The following is a 14241-nucleotide window of genomic DNA, read 5'->3' as shown; positions in this document are numbered from 1 at the left end:
TTCAATTTCCTTACTGTTGATCATTTAATTGAGATTTTCCAGTTTTTCATGATTCAGTCTAGGAAGGTTATCTGTTTCTAAGAACTTGTTCACTTCTAGTTTATTGGTGGCACATCATCCTTCACAGTATTCTTGTATGACCCTTTGTATTTCTGTGGTGTTCATTGTACCTTGTCCTCTTTCATTTTTGATTTCGTTTGTCTTTTCTCTTTTTTCTCAGTGAGTTAGACAAAATGAACACAATTGACATTAATCTTGATCCAGGTGATTCCCAGTTGAGTGCTGTCTTTGCTGCACAATGTTGGGATTTAGTGTTACTTCTCTTGAAGTGTTAGGACAGCTAACTCTCCCAACTAACGGGTACCAACCAGAAAAAATATCCCTCTGCATTACCAACCATACTCACCCATGACACTGTTGTCTTAACTGCATAGAATTCAGGCACATGAAACAATGTGCCAAGGTCAAATGAAACAATAGGTCCCGATTCTGTACTGTTCTCCCCCTCAACTTCTATCTCTTCTCAATAAATATCTACCTCCTTGGTCTGGGTCCTCCCACTCTCCATAAACTCACCCCATATTCTTATCATCATGAACCACTTAACTTCAATTTCTATAATCAAACACAGAATCTCTGGTGGTTTGGGGTGTTTTAGTTACCTCCATTTTTAGAAACAATAATGAATCATTTTCCCTTGTGTGGGAGTGAGGAGAGGACAGGCTAATATAAGTTAGTCCTTTTCTTAGTAACTCTCCCTGCCATACCATGTATGTAATGTTTAACCTAAATACGTCCTATGTTTTGTGTAAAATATATTTAATGTACTCATAAAGCAGCAATCAGAGGACAGAATAATCTCTACAGACCTACCGAGCAGAGTTCACTTGATGAACATTAAGAGAAAGGCTATAGAAAGAGAAAGGAATAAGTCATAATTCCCAGAAAACATTACCCCTTCTTGGATAATTGGGCAAGTCTCCACCAATCCCATGCACTAGGAGTTTCAGGAGAAGCCATTTGGAGCCACACATAGCTGATGAAGAAGTGTCACCGAGATCTCCAGAAGTGTGGGGACCTAAAGTATGTGGGGCCATGCAGGGTACCTGGGACAGCTTTACATGGACAAATCTAAGGGAAGCTTGTGAGTGATTTGAATTCAGGGACCATGGTGGTCCTGCTGACCATGCATACCGCTTCCCCAGAGACCAGTCTCTTACTGATGATTGCAATTACCATTTATTCTTTTGGTCCATCCACCCATCCACTACTCCAGCCAGGGGCCCAGGCCCATTCGACACTGTCTTGTGTGTAGGACATCACAGAGGCACACAGTGCCACTGGTTCCAGTCACAGGGCATGGGGAGATGATGCAGATTATAACATGTCTTCTGCATAATTTTGTTATTCTTGTCGACATGAGAATACGTGGGGAAGCCGAGTTTCTCCATAGCCTGGGACTGGGTATAGACAACATAGGTGACGAGACCCTGGGCTCTGTACTCAGGCACGGTGCCTCCCATCCGCATCTCTCCTGTCTGGTCCATCAGGCTCCAGGACACGGGGGTCCCCTCAGGCCCCAGCAGAGCGAAGCTGGGGAAGCTCCTGATACAGCGCTCGATGAATCTCTGGCTCCTCTCATTGCCACCAAAATGCCATAATTTATTCACCAGGGCAGCATGGGTGACATCCAGGGATGAGAGTTTAAACATCTCTTGGTTGCTATGGAGGTTCCAAGAGAAAAAGCAAAGTCCATGATTATTTATTATATTTGTTCTTATCTCTGTTGTCTTGAGAGACTGACGAGGCAGCGGGGATAGCAAATGCAAGTCCTGGAGTAGGGTGAGCTTGTGATGACACAGGGACAGAACTAAGGCCAGTGTTGCTGGAGGCAGAAAGCAAGGAGCAAAAGAGAAGTCGGCGAAGTTGACAGAGGCCTGGTGTATTCCAGATGACAGAGGAGGTGGTGGGAGCTTTTTAAGCAGGAGATGAACATGCTCTAAATTACATTTCTAAACATGATTGTTCTGGTTGCTTTGAATAATATTGATTATGGGATGGACAGAGTAAAAACAGGAGGAGAAGTTGGGAGGCGCTTCAGGACTCAGAGGTGGGAATAGTGGGAGGGACTTTTATCAAACTTACATGGCTTTCGGTTTGCCACTGTGGGGGGGTAAATTCTTCACATCCAACAGGGAAGGAACCAGTTTCTTTATAGTCTCAGTTGTCATATAGAGAAAGCGCTGTGTTTGCTCGACTTTGAAGGATTTCGTGACTGCTAGATTTTGTATTGCCTCATTCAGGCTGGACTGTGAACCTAGAGGGGATTATAAAGAGAGATGCGATGATTGCAGTTCGTTCTATGGAGAAGCTGTCCAGTGGAAGAGCAAGTGCTAGGAATTAGAGTCAGAAAACCTTGGTTCTGGCTTGGTGCTGCCACTATGTGATGGAGGCCACAGAATCAGGATTTGTGCAACTTCCTCATTTTACTTAAGTGAAAAAGTGCTCAGAAATTCATGCAGTCATGGTTATGCCATTTGTGGCAATACCAAACTGGAACCAAGATTTCTGGGATACATATTCATGCAGTTTTGATAATCATAGGAGATGAGTTATTTAAAAAAATAGTAGTGTACGTCTATTGCACACTTACTATGTTTCTAGTATGGTAGATTGTTGCAGGAATGGCCCACAATTAGTCCACATTTCCTCTATCCATTCCTGGGAATAGTTCCCTCCTGCATTGCATCTGACCTTCGCCGTATGACTTGTTCTTTCCAATGGGGAAGGGTAAATTTGATGTAGGGAGAGGTTTAGGAGTGCTTCCACATTGAGGCTTTGCCTCTCTTTGTGTTCTTAATGACCTTGAGACCAACACCATATAAATAGGCCTAAACTAGCCTGCTGATGACTTGTGCTCCTATCGGGTTGTCACCAGAGCAACCAGCACTGACAGCCAGAACCATCATTAAGACATGTGACTGATAGTTTAGTGGTTACCAGAGGATAAAGGAGGGGGGAGGTGGTAGATGAGGGTAAAAGGGATCAAACATATGGTGATGGAAGAACTGACTCTGGGTGGTGAACACACAATGTGATATATAGATTATTTACTACAAATTTGAACACCTGAAATCTATGTAACTTTATTAACAATTGTCACCACAATAAAATTTAATAATAAAAAAAGACACGTGACTGAGGCCATGCTAGAACATCCAGCCAATAGTCCACCTATTAATGGATTGCAACTGCATGAGGAAACCCAAATGAGACCAGCAAAAGAAATGCCTTGCAAAGCCCAGTCCAGATTGTTTCACAGAATTACGAGGTTTGCTATGCAGCAAAAGTTAACAGACACATCCAGGTATTGTGCTAAGCAATTCTTATTCAAGATTTTATATAATCCTTTCAACACCCCTGTGTTTTAGGTACCATTATTATCCTCAGTTTTATATATGAAAGCCGCAATCTTAGCAAGAATAAGTCACGTGGCTCGGATTATATAGCAAGTGACAGATGCCATCCTCGGGAGTCTGACTCCGGAGGGTATGCTTGTAACCATGCCACTTGTCCTTCAGGACCTGGGAGGTATTTGAAGGTACCAGTTGTCATTCTTATTCTAGGAACAGAAGCCCCTAGGGAAACTCAGCTCTGGCACTCAATCAACCTAAGGGATTCTGGGTATGTTTGCAAAATACGCCATAAATTCTTGGCTATCTAATAATTATGTTATGGTTCCATATATGAAGCCAGTCTTTGCAAGTTTGAGGGTGTTTTTCCCTCTTTACAGGTATAGTAGAAGCAGAGTCCAAAAATGACAGCAGGCTGAGGGTCTGGAGCTTGGAGAAAGGAGATATGAGCCACAGGGTAAACTGTTGAGGACAGAGAAGTGAGTCAACACAAATCCCATTCCTCTTACTTACTTTGGATCTGCAAGTGCTGTTTCCAGTTGATGACCTCTGGTGAGCTAAGGAAGTGCTGAGAGTTCTCAGGGTCCTTGGAGTAGATTTGATAGGTATTGGTGTAGTGATCAAAATCATCTATCATCTCCTGTCATCATTAGAGAAAGGAGAATAGGGAAGGAAACTTCCATGTATTTCATGATTATAATACTTTTTCTAAATTCCATTTTTCTGTGAAAATTTTAAGTACTAAAATATTGGTATTTAATGGTGCATTATGATTATTTCTGAATCATTTAATCATGAGGTGAAGAGTTTCAAGTATTCAATTTATAATGGAAAATTACAGAACAATACTATTCTCTGCCCATATATTGCTTTAAAATTTCAAATCAAGCAGAGACACTAGTATTTAGAAAGCATTGTTCTAGACTTCCATGATCCTCAACAGGAAGAAGAGAAAAATCAATCGACAAGGAAGAGCTTCTGTTGCAAGAATAATATTTACTACAGTTCAAATAGTTACAGAACACAAAAACTATGAATATGACAGTATTAAATTTGGTTACTCTGGATTAAAATTTCCATCTATACTTAACGAACTCAAAGAAGACGAAACCCACTTAGAAATGTTTTCTTAAAACAATACTATGGTTAAACAAATTGTAGTTCCCGAAAAACAAAGAAACCATTTATTTAGAAGGAGCCCCATTATTAAAAAAAGATGAGATTATTAGGAGGAAGGAGGCACAGAAAAATATTACCGAAACCAGGGCAGAATTAGAAAGCTTTTTAAAAATAGTTGGTAAAAGTTGCGCAAAACACAGTCACAAATCAGCGATGACAATACTAACACATTTTCTTCCTTAAGATCACATTTAAGATAACATATCAAATGATTTTATGTCACTTCAGTTTTTATTATTAATATAAATTTCTCCATTTTATATATTATCTAATTTAGTGATTTTAAATACTATTTATTTATAGAAAAGGTACAATACTTGTATTATATAAATTTATAATTTCACTAGATGTTTTTAAATGAGCTTAAAAATTTTTGGTTTTGAAATTTTGTTTCACTAATTTTTAAAGGTTCCCCTAAAATGTATATGGAAATTCTAGCTCTATAAATTTGCTTTATACAATCACCCTACCTCACTGTCCTGCTTCACACCCTCCTACCTTTGCCCGTGCTATGTCCTCTATTCTTTGTCAGCCTAACAAATTAGTTATCTACAAAATGCAAGTCAGGTGAAACTTCCACTGAGAAGTGCCCCTAACCTTATCCTGTAACCGCCATCTTCAGCCTCCATAGTTTAAACAGCTTTCGCCTGTACTATCACTGTACCTTGTGCATCTTCTGATCTTGCATACTTCACCATGAGTTATAATTTATTTGCTTCTCTCTCTTTTCCTCAAGGTTATAAGCTCCTTCAGGACACGGACTTGTTTAACATCACTGCAAATCATTTCTATATCTCCTGGGTCTACCACCTTGCTAGGCAATTGGTAGGCACGTAGCAAATAAGAAAGCAGAAGTGTATTCATTCCACATCAGGCTCCTTACCTGCTCCTGAGGGCGGACGACTACTGTATTATAATCAGGCCACTTGTCCACCAGGACCTTTAGCTTGAATGGGTTTCCTTGGTTCATGTGGAAGACGGTCCCATAAACCTACAGCATCCCAAGAAAGTGGGAGGGTAAGTATATTAGGAAAGGATGAAAAAGTGTCCTGTTTGATCAGGACAATAAATTCTTTCTGTGACTTCATGAAATTTAATGCAAAGAACCAAATAGGGCACCTAGGTCAAACAATCTCCTTGTACTACAGGTCAAATGAGAGGACCTTTTTCTTCCCCTCCATTATGAATCATGCATGCATATAGGAAAATATTTGGACAAATAAAATTCATGATTGTAAGAACATCACTCTTTATTTTAGCATTTCATCTTTTCCCAGACTTTTTCCTATTCATACACACAGAGATACATAATTGAACAAAAATAAGATGATCTGATACATGTTTTTTTCCCCACTAAATTTACTGTGGGCATATTTTTATGTTCATAAACACATACTTTTCAGTTGTTTTCTAATGGCTGCACAGGATTCCATTATATGAATGTATCACCATTTCATTTATTCATTTGGTTATTGACGGTTATTTCAGCTGTTTCCAACTTTTCACTTTAACAAATAATTCTCTATAGAACATGCTTGCACAGAAATCTTTGCATGGGCATTTGATATTTTTTTAGAATATACAGAAAACTAATTGTTGGTTCAAAGACTATGTTTAAAATTCTTTAACACATATGTCCATATTACCTTCTGGAAAGGTCAAATGAACTCCCACCAACAAGCTGAGGCTACAACACAGTGCTCAAGAGAATAGGGTGTGGGGTCCCCTGCCTGGCGGCAACCTTGGATCCCTAACCCCACCATGTTGTACAGGCTATTGAGAGAGAAGGAGGAGTGGGGAGAGAATGAATTATGTCAAGCCTGTGAACATGAAGTGTCCATGTGGTTTGGTGCTTGGGAATATGGCAGCATGGGCCTTATGACAATTGCGAACACAAATCCACAGTTACCAGCAAGGAAACAAGCCAATGACCAAAGGTCCAAAAGATGGTAGACACTTTAATGGCTTCCCCAGGGACAGATGAAGTCCAATGACTATATCAGTATCCTTCCCTCCTGCCACCTTCCACCTCACCAATGTAGTGACTTTAATTTTAGATTAGTTGATTTGGAGCCATTTATTTTTGGTAGTAATTAAAGAACAGACAAGTTACTACATTAGTCTCTTTCCAAAAAGTGATATGAAGCCAAAGGATCTATAAATAAAATAATGTAAATAAAATAGTATTTTCTCCTATACTGAAAGAAGTGAATAACGAATCTACTAGGCATTGAGGGAGGTGAATACATTTATCTGATCTAACATGTGTGCATGTTATAAAAGTATCATATAAAACAGGAGAAATCAGGTATCTATTTCCACAAAAAAGTTTCAGGGACAATGATTGTTACACACACACACACACACACACACACACACACACACACACAATGGTGCAGACCCTATACCTTCGGTTGTTAAAGAAAAGCACAAGTAAGGACCTGGGCCTATCAGTAGAGTTGCTCTTGCACACTTCTGGATGTAGGTATTGATGTGTATGTTCTTTCTAACCCTGAGATTTCTGATCAATTTTACTAGGTTAAGGGAGCTACTGGGATCTGACCACAAAATAGCCTGATATGCAGTAGTTCAGAGCAATTGGGAAATTTAAGTCAAACTAGGAATTGACTTATTATTAATTTCAAAGAAGACTCATGATGGTCAATGTTTCACCTGGCAAAGTGCTCTCTTAGGGGGAACAAATTAAACATTATATGTAGTCTTGCCTTTGGAGAAAAACTGGGCAAATTTCCAGGGCTGTTATGGAATGTTCCTTGGAAAGGAGTGAGGAATACTTTTTGAATCACAGAGCACAGGGCAAAAGACTGTGGTAGGTCTCAGACATACCTATGTTCTTACCAAGCATGGCAACTCAACACATCTGTGTAATACAGGGCACATGACTTAACTGAGCCTCCACCTTCTTATCCCGTGACATGGACATCAGAGCAAATATCTTGTAGGGTATTGAATGACAGAAAATATGCAACAGTGCCTGGCACAGAATTGGTACTCAACAAATGTTATTCTCTTTTCCTCTTCTTTCACAGGAAGTTTCTATTCCTTCCCTCCCTGACAATTTTCAACTGTACCTTTAAAGATTCAGGAAGACTCTTCCTCAAATATGTCTCCAACATCTGAAGCATCTGGGCACCTTGTAATGGGAACATCATGGCAGATACCTTAGCCTAGGGAGATAAACAAGAAACAACCAGGAATGAGAAGAGCTGAAAGAGATTCAGAAACAAAAGGAGCAAGTTCTATCCTAATGCACAGGTCCCTCTTAGGGTCCCTTTAGTGGTGTCACCTTCACTAGGTCTTCACCATCTCCAAGGAAGGACAAGAATGGCAGAAAGCACAGGCGGCACCTTTTGGAATTTCGTAGTTCACCTTCTTACACATCGGTGAATTCCAGACATCAGTTTCACGTTATGGTAACAAGCACATTTTAAAAATATAATGTCTTTTGAAATTTAGTTGCTATCGGTGATTTTCCTGACTCTACCAGTATTAAGCTGTGTAACCTTGGGAAAGTTACTTAGTCTCTCTGTGCCTTGGTTTCCTCAGGGTAGATGGGATAACAGCACTAATCAACTTCCAGAATTTGTGCGGGTTAAATGAGTTAATACATTAAATGAGTAAGTAGGTGCTTAGAAGAGTAGGTTTCATATGGTAAGCACTGAGCGTGCTATTTTATCACTACGACCAGTCTTCCTCCTCTCTCTCTGCTCTTCCTTGTATTTCTTTTTCTTCTCCTCCTCTATCCCTCCTCTTCCTTCTCCCCAGTTGTGTACACGTGCTGTACATTGTATGATATTTTGATGCAGCCTTTCTAATGGAGGGCATTTTGACATGGTCTAAAATATAAACAACTAACCTTTTTTTCTTTTATTTAAATTGCCAAGTCATCGTCCCAGATGGTACCCTCATCCTGTCAGTGAGTCTTACCCTGTTTCTGAGTCTTACTCCATCTCTAAGCCTCACTCTTGGATCTGTGATACGTATTGTACAAAGCACTAGGTAGTATAAAAATAGCATTTTTTTTTTACATATTTGACCTACTGTATCAACTTGAGATTACCAAAACATTCCATAATACCCCAACAATATGAAAAAAGGGGAGAAAAGAGGCTGTACCAGTTTTTGATTTTGGAATTGTGATCATTGGAGGAGTACGTTACTTGTAAGTGAGAGGACGTTGAATTAAAATCCCTGGGACTGCGATGCAACACTCCAGGCCCGAAGAGTGTAACTTTGTGATTTTAGAAAAGGAGGGAGGAAACCTCTGCTTTTGGCCAAGATTGGATACCAGGATCTCGATTTACCTTTTCTTGGACGGGGGAAGTGCAAAACAATGACAGCCCAAAAAAAGGAAAGCAGAGAATGTGAGACGTATGATTGCATCAGCTTATTGTATGAAGGCTGCAGCTCAAGGAAATGGAACCTGACCCTGAGCACACGGGTCTCACTGACGAGCATACAGAGATTGGAGTTTGTGGAAGACAGGGTAGAGCTTCACACAGAGAGAAAGTAGAAAGAGAGACAGCTAGAGCTAGAGCTAGAGCTAGAGCTAGAGCTAGAGCTAGAGCTAGAGCTAGAGCTAGAGCTAGAGCTAGATAGATAGATAGATAGATAGATAGATAGATAGATAGATAGATAGATAGATAGATAATAGATAGATAGATAATAGATAGATAGAGATCTGGAGCTCTTCAGAGAAAGTGATCTCCTCGAATCTTTGGCACATTACTGACCTGTGTAAGGGGAAGCTACCTTAGACTTTGTCTTAGGAGAATAAGCACTGCAAAGGGGCAGGTGGAAAACTTCATAGATCTCACACAAAGCTGTGAATAGTTTATGTTTCCCACAGGCTGGAGTGGAAGTTCTCAGAACATAAGTCTATTGAGTAAGATGCTCCGGATTAGCAGGAGGGTGAAACTTGGCCACGTCTGCTCAAGATCCATTCTAACACTGGTTAGAAGAAAACCTTGAAATGATCCATCTGATTGCAATAACTTAGATGTGCACCAGAACAAAATGCAATGCTCTCAATAAGTATAGCAACAGCTATCAACTAACAGTATATAATTCACATTTTCCAGCATCCAAAAACAAAACAAAACAAAAACAACAACAAAAATGCTAGGCATGAAAAGAAATGGGAAAACGTGATTCCCTAACCAGCTGAAAAGCACAGGTCAGTAAGTATTGACTCAGAAGGGACATTTGCAGACTTTATGGTCAAAATGTTTTCCTTATTGTATTGGTGTTTCTTCCCCTATTGGAATGGTCTCTTTCCCCCACTTCCACGCAATAACACTTGTAAATAAGGTTTCTCCTTACCTAAAGAAATTTTAAAAATAGGGAGATGCAGAGATATTGGAATAGCAAACGTGGATATTAAATAGCTATAATAACAGTGCTCCTCATGTTTGACAAGATGGAGGAAAACATGAACAATTAAGAAAAATGGAGGATATAAAAGAGAACCCGATGGAGCTTACAGAACTGAAAAACATACACCTAAAATGAAATATACATTGGGTGTTACTATAAGTTCATCAGACATTACAGAAGAAAAGATCAGTGAAACTAAAGATACAGCAATTGAAACTATCTATAATATGTTACACAGAGCAAAATAAAAAAGACCATAGGACCAATTATTGCTAATATGTCACCATCTTTTCCAAATTGATGTATAGTTTATAATTAGTTATAAAACACCCAAAAATTAATTGTAAAACATTACAAGCTGATTTTAAAATTTACGTGACTTCAAAGCTTACTAGAAAGCTGCAGTAATCATGATAGAGAGGTTTTGGTATAAGGATCAACAAATAAATCAATGAAATGGCATTGAGGGTCCAGAAATAGACATTTGTGGTCAATTGGATTTCTACAAAGATGTCTAGACAATTAAATAAAGACAGGATAGTCTTTGCAACAAATGGTGCTGATTTTTAATTTTTAACAATGATTTCTTGATAGACTCAGGTGGTTGTAAATTTCTGAAGGTAGATGTTAGAAGAAAGTCATTGCTGTCTGTACTTATTTGCCCCTCCGCTATTTTCTGCCTTCCCACCTGCCCCCAGGTCCTTTATCTAAAATAGCTCCCCAGACAGATCAACCTCCTGGTCAAAATGGCAGACTAGGAAGATCCTGGGCTCAATTCTTCTAGGACACACCAAAACTACCACTATGTAGAGCAAGTATCTCTGCAAACAATCCGAAGACTAGTGGAACAGATGCGCTATAACTGGAGAATATTAAGGAGGCTGTGAAGGAAAAGCCACATCAAGACAGATAGGCAGGGCAGAGTCAGTATGCTCAGGACCCACACCCTGGGTGTGACATGCCACGGGTAGGAAGGATATTATGGCCACAGACTTCCCCCAATGACCCAAGTGTCTAAGACCCACCTCAGGCTTCCCAGCCTGAGGGACCCGGACTGGCACTGGGAAGGGGAGCCCGTATAACATCTGGTTTAAGGATAAGCCAGGCATCTGAGGGAGCCGAGGAGCTGTGGGAAACTGAGTGTCCACTCTTACAGGGCCCACACACAAATTCAGTCCCAATGAGTTTCAGTGCAGAGACAGCAGTTTGAAAAGCATATGCGAAGGGTCATGTGCGAAGCAGATACAGTGACTGTTTCGGGGGCATGTGCTGCAGGGGCTGGAATCTGTTGGAGCTTTCTCTGGGGACCGTGGTGGGTGCCACTTAGCTTGGTTTGTTTCGTTTTGCTCTCCTTCCACCTAGACAGCCCCAGGTTGGTGGGTGTCCGATCTGGCACTCTCCATGAAACTGCTACTAACAGTAGTAGTACTTCCCTAGGTGTGAACTCCTGTGGGGACGAGAGCTGATCTTATTCATTACCTTGTCCCTTACGCTTATCATTATCCCTGCCTCATAATATGCCTTTAATAAGTGGGTGGTGAAGCAGTGAATGCATGAAATGCTTATAGTAGCCTTTCTGTCTGATTTTTCCACTGTCCAAAGCATAGATATGATTAATTGACGAATTCAAGCAACGTATGTATATTGAGTGCTTAATATATGCTGGGCATGAGAAAGATTTTAAGCTACTTTATGCTAAGTTATGTCTTGAAGAAAAATCCAGACCAGACCAGTGTAGAGATAACTTTGTCATATATTTGAAGGCCTTAGGACTGTGAAAATGGAAATTTCTGAAAGCTAATCTTATCTTTTATTCAGAGGCAACTCACAAGGAGGTTACATGAGTATGACATGCACGGAGAGTTTGCTGTCAAAGCCGTGGGGTGTGATGCTACCATATTCCCTGAAAAGTGTAGCGTCCGTACCACCCTCAAAGGAGGTGCACACAAACTAACAACCAAGGATGGTGCCAAATGACTAGGGGAGACTGAAAATGACTGAGACTGAGATTCTGACACAGTCACTGTGAGATGGCGAATTGGGCCACAGGCAACTTCCTCGTGAGTGAGCTTCAGAATCTTTAACTCAGTCATTCCAGAAGTAGAAAATTAACAGAAAGAAAACAGTTCAAAAGGAAAAAAGCTCTAAACAGAATTAGATAAAGTCACACACACATAAGCACGGTCTGCGCAAAATCCCAATGTCCAGCGATAGGGAAAGGTAATATATGATCTACTGGGGTGAAGCAACTCTACAACACTCACATTATACCTGTATGTATGGACACATTGGGAAAGTGTTAGAAGAAAATGAGAGAATGTAGGACATAAAACAGTCCATAGAGCACATAGACGAGCATAAGTTTAAACAGAACACAGACAAATAAAAAAATAGATTGTGGTCGTAGCAGTATAGGGGAAATCTTTAAAGTAAATTTGCTTACTATACGACTTAAAAAAATGATAAATCTGGTTTGAAATCTTGTCTATATTCATCTACTTATTTCCTTTCTGACTTTAAGTACAACAACCTTCTCATCAGCCAGGCAGAAAAAACCTTATAACATAACCAGAAGGATGAAGTATGGTCACGTTTGCAGTGCCTCCACACATTCAGTGCTCCCTTCACCCACCCGCTTCCAAAAGTGCCCAAATCTCTCCTCATTCATTTATCAGTTCAGATCAGAAACCTGCAAGAAACTTTTATAGCACCTAACTAGTTGCCGTTTACAGAGTAGGTGCTAGACGTATATTTTTTAAGTTGAACTTATTCATTTACCTTAGGTATATGATATTGAGCAGAGCACAGTATGAGCATTTTGATTTGTGTCACTTACGTGGACAGGATGCCGCAAAGCAATGATTATCTCTTTTGAGGTCGGGAGAGAAGGGCATGAGTCCTCACCCGGGGAGATGCCTTTATACCAATCTTCACAGTTGTCCCCAGGAACAAATGAGAAGAACAGACTTCTAGATGAAGAAATTTCCCCCTGATGTGGTCAGTTCTGCAGTACCTTACAGAGTGCAATTTGGCGTGTCTCTTCCAGAAACTGCTGAGCTTAGGTTTCTAAGGTGGACCTTACACAAAGTGAAAAATTCCTGGTGTTAGCGCTTACGCAATCCAGCCCTTCCTTTGGGAGCCTCGTGCTGAAGGAGCTGCTTCTGCAAGGTTCACAGGTTGACAGTGTGCCGCCGGAGCTATTTTTTCCCAAAACGCCAGGCTGCTCTTTGCTCCCACAGGCTTTGTCACTACTCTGCAATGTTTGTGAACCAACAGGCCAGATACTGGAAGGGGAGTCAGATTGTGTAGGCAATAAATGCCTTCTTCCTCCCCTTCCCACTCTCAAATATCTGCAAGAAGAGCAAAACAGTAGGCAAGATATGGGTGAGATCTGATTTGCAGAATCTGATCTCTTTCCTTACACGTATACAGAACAGGAAATCACTTGCATCGAGTGACTAAAGCTGTAAGGACTCTCCTTTTGTAGGATAAGCTCTGCCCTCTCACGGCCTATTCTAAGGCTGCAGTTAAACAACAGGAGAATGACCCTGTGAGCACTTCTTAGACTCACTTTTATAGAGAAGGAAACTGAGGTTCAGCGTGGCTGAATTAAATAGAATTTAAACCCAGAGCCTCTTCACACAAACATGCCCACAACCCCACATTACACTTGCTGTACCATCCACAGAAAAAAGAGAATTGTTCTTAGAAATGATATTTTGAGTCCCAACTCCTATTTGAAACAACTAAGGAGGAAATCTAACACTACTTCTTGTCCTCATCAGCCTTATCCTTGTTTACCAGGTAAGTGGGTAGTTTCATTATGGAGGGAAGAAGAATCACTCTAATCAGAGGAGCACAGACAGGGGTGGCTAGTGTCTAGAGAGAAAGTCCGAAAAGCTGGGGTGCCCCTTCAGTCCATGGACCAGCACAGCCCAAGTTTGCACATCTTTTTTCCCGCCCTCTCTAGGAGTCTTCTCCTTCCTAGAGTATTAGTCCTCAGTCTTATCTCCTGGGGTCGATGGCATTGTAACCATTCATTATTATTTCTCCAAGGCCAAGGCCATTGAAACTATTCTGTCACTATCAGCAGAGTGGATACCCTGGCCCCAGCAGGGTCCGTATCTCACAAAGGTTGACTACAACAGAAGAGTCCTGTGCCCCAGTACTAGAAACCAGACCTCTGGTCTTCTGTTTCCTTTAGCCCTCAGCCTTACTCAGTCAGATCTAGGGTCTCTGCTGCCCTCCCTTG

General features: G+C 40.7%; 1 protein-coding gene across 3 annotated transcripts; it reads right to left on the bottom strand.

Annotated features, from left to right (window-relative positions):
• Window positions 1–1220: 1220 nt before the first annotated feature.
• Window positions 1221–13218, bottom strand: LOC109439517 (glycine N-acyltransferase). 3 transcript variants are annotated; one of them, XM_074336423.1, is made up of 6 exons: window positions 12768–13218; window positions 7685–7780; window positions 5476–5583; window positions 3927–4053; window positions 2146–2317; window positions 1221–1722 (listed from the first exon to the last, which is right to left on the bottom strand). In XM_074336423.1, the coding sequence occupies exons 1-6, from the start codon at window positions 12804–12806 to the stop codon at window positions 1320–1322; spliced, it is 945 nt and encodes a 314-aa protein (XP_074192524.1). In that variant the 5' UTR covers window positions 12807–13218; the 3' UTR covers window positions 1221–1319. The 3 variants fall into 3 exon arrangements, with proteins under 3 accessions (XP_074192524.1, XP_019575401.2, XP_019575400.2); XM_019719842.2 differs by having other exon boundaries at window positions 12894–13218; XM_019719841.2 differs by having other exon boundaries at window positions 12826–13210.
• Window positions 13219–14241: the final 1023 nt, after the last annotated feature.

The sequence above is a fragment of the Rhinolophus sinicus genome, linkage group LG06, assembly GCF_036562045.2.
Source record: "Rhinolophus sinicus isolate RSC01 linkage group LG06, ASM3656204v1, whole genome shotgun sequence".
Classification (NCBI taxonomy): Eukaryota; Metazoa; Chordata; class Mammalia; order Chiroptera; family Rhinolophidae; genus Rhinolophus; species Rhinolophus sinicus.
The sequence above is the reverse complement of the archived record's forward strand: the minus strand, read 5'-3'. Positions and strand labels throughout refer to the sequence as shown.

Bases quoted from the DNA above. Each gene is read 5' to 3' on its own strand.
- LOC109439517 (XM_074336423.1), bottom strand. From the start codon at position 12,806: ATGCTCATACTGTGCTCTGCTCAATATCATATACCTAAG. The intron at 5,584-7,684 runs GTACAGTTGAAA...GGGATGCTGTAG, and splicing joins GTCTTCCTGAATCTTTAAAG to GTTTATGGGACCGTCTTCCA. The intron at 4,054-5,475 runs GTAAGGAGCCTG...TAATGATGACAG, and splicing joins TCGTCCGCCCTCAGGAGCAG to GAGATGATAGATGATTTTGA.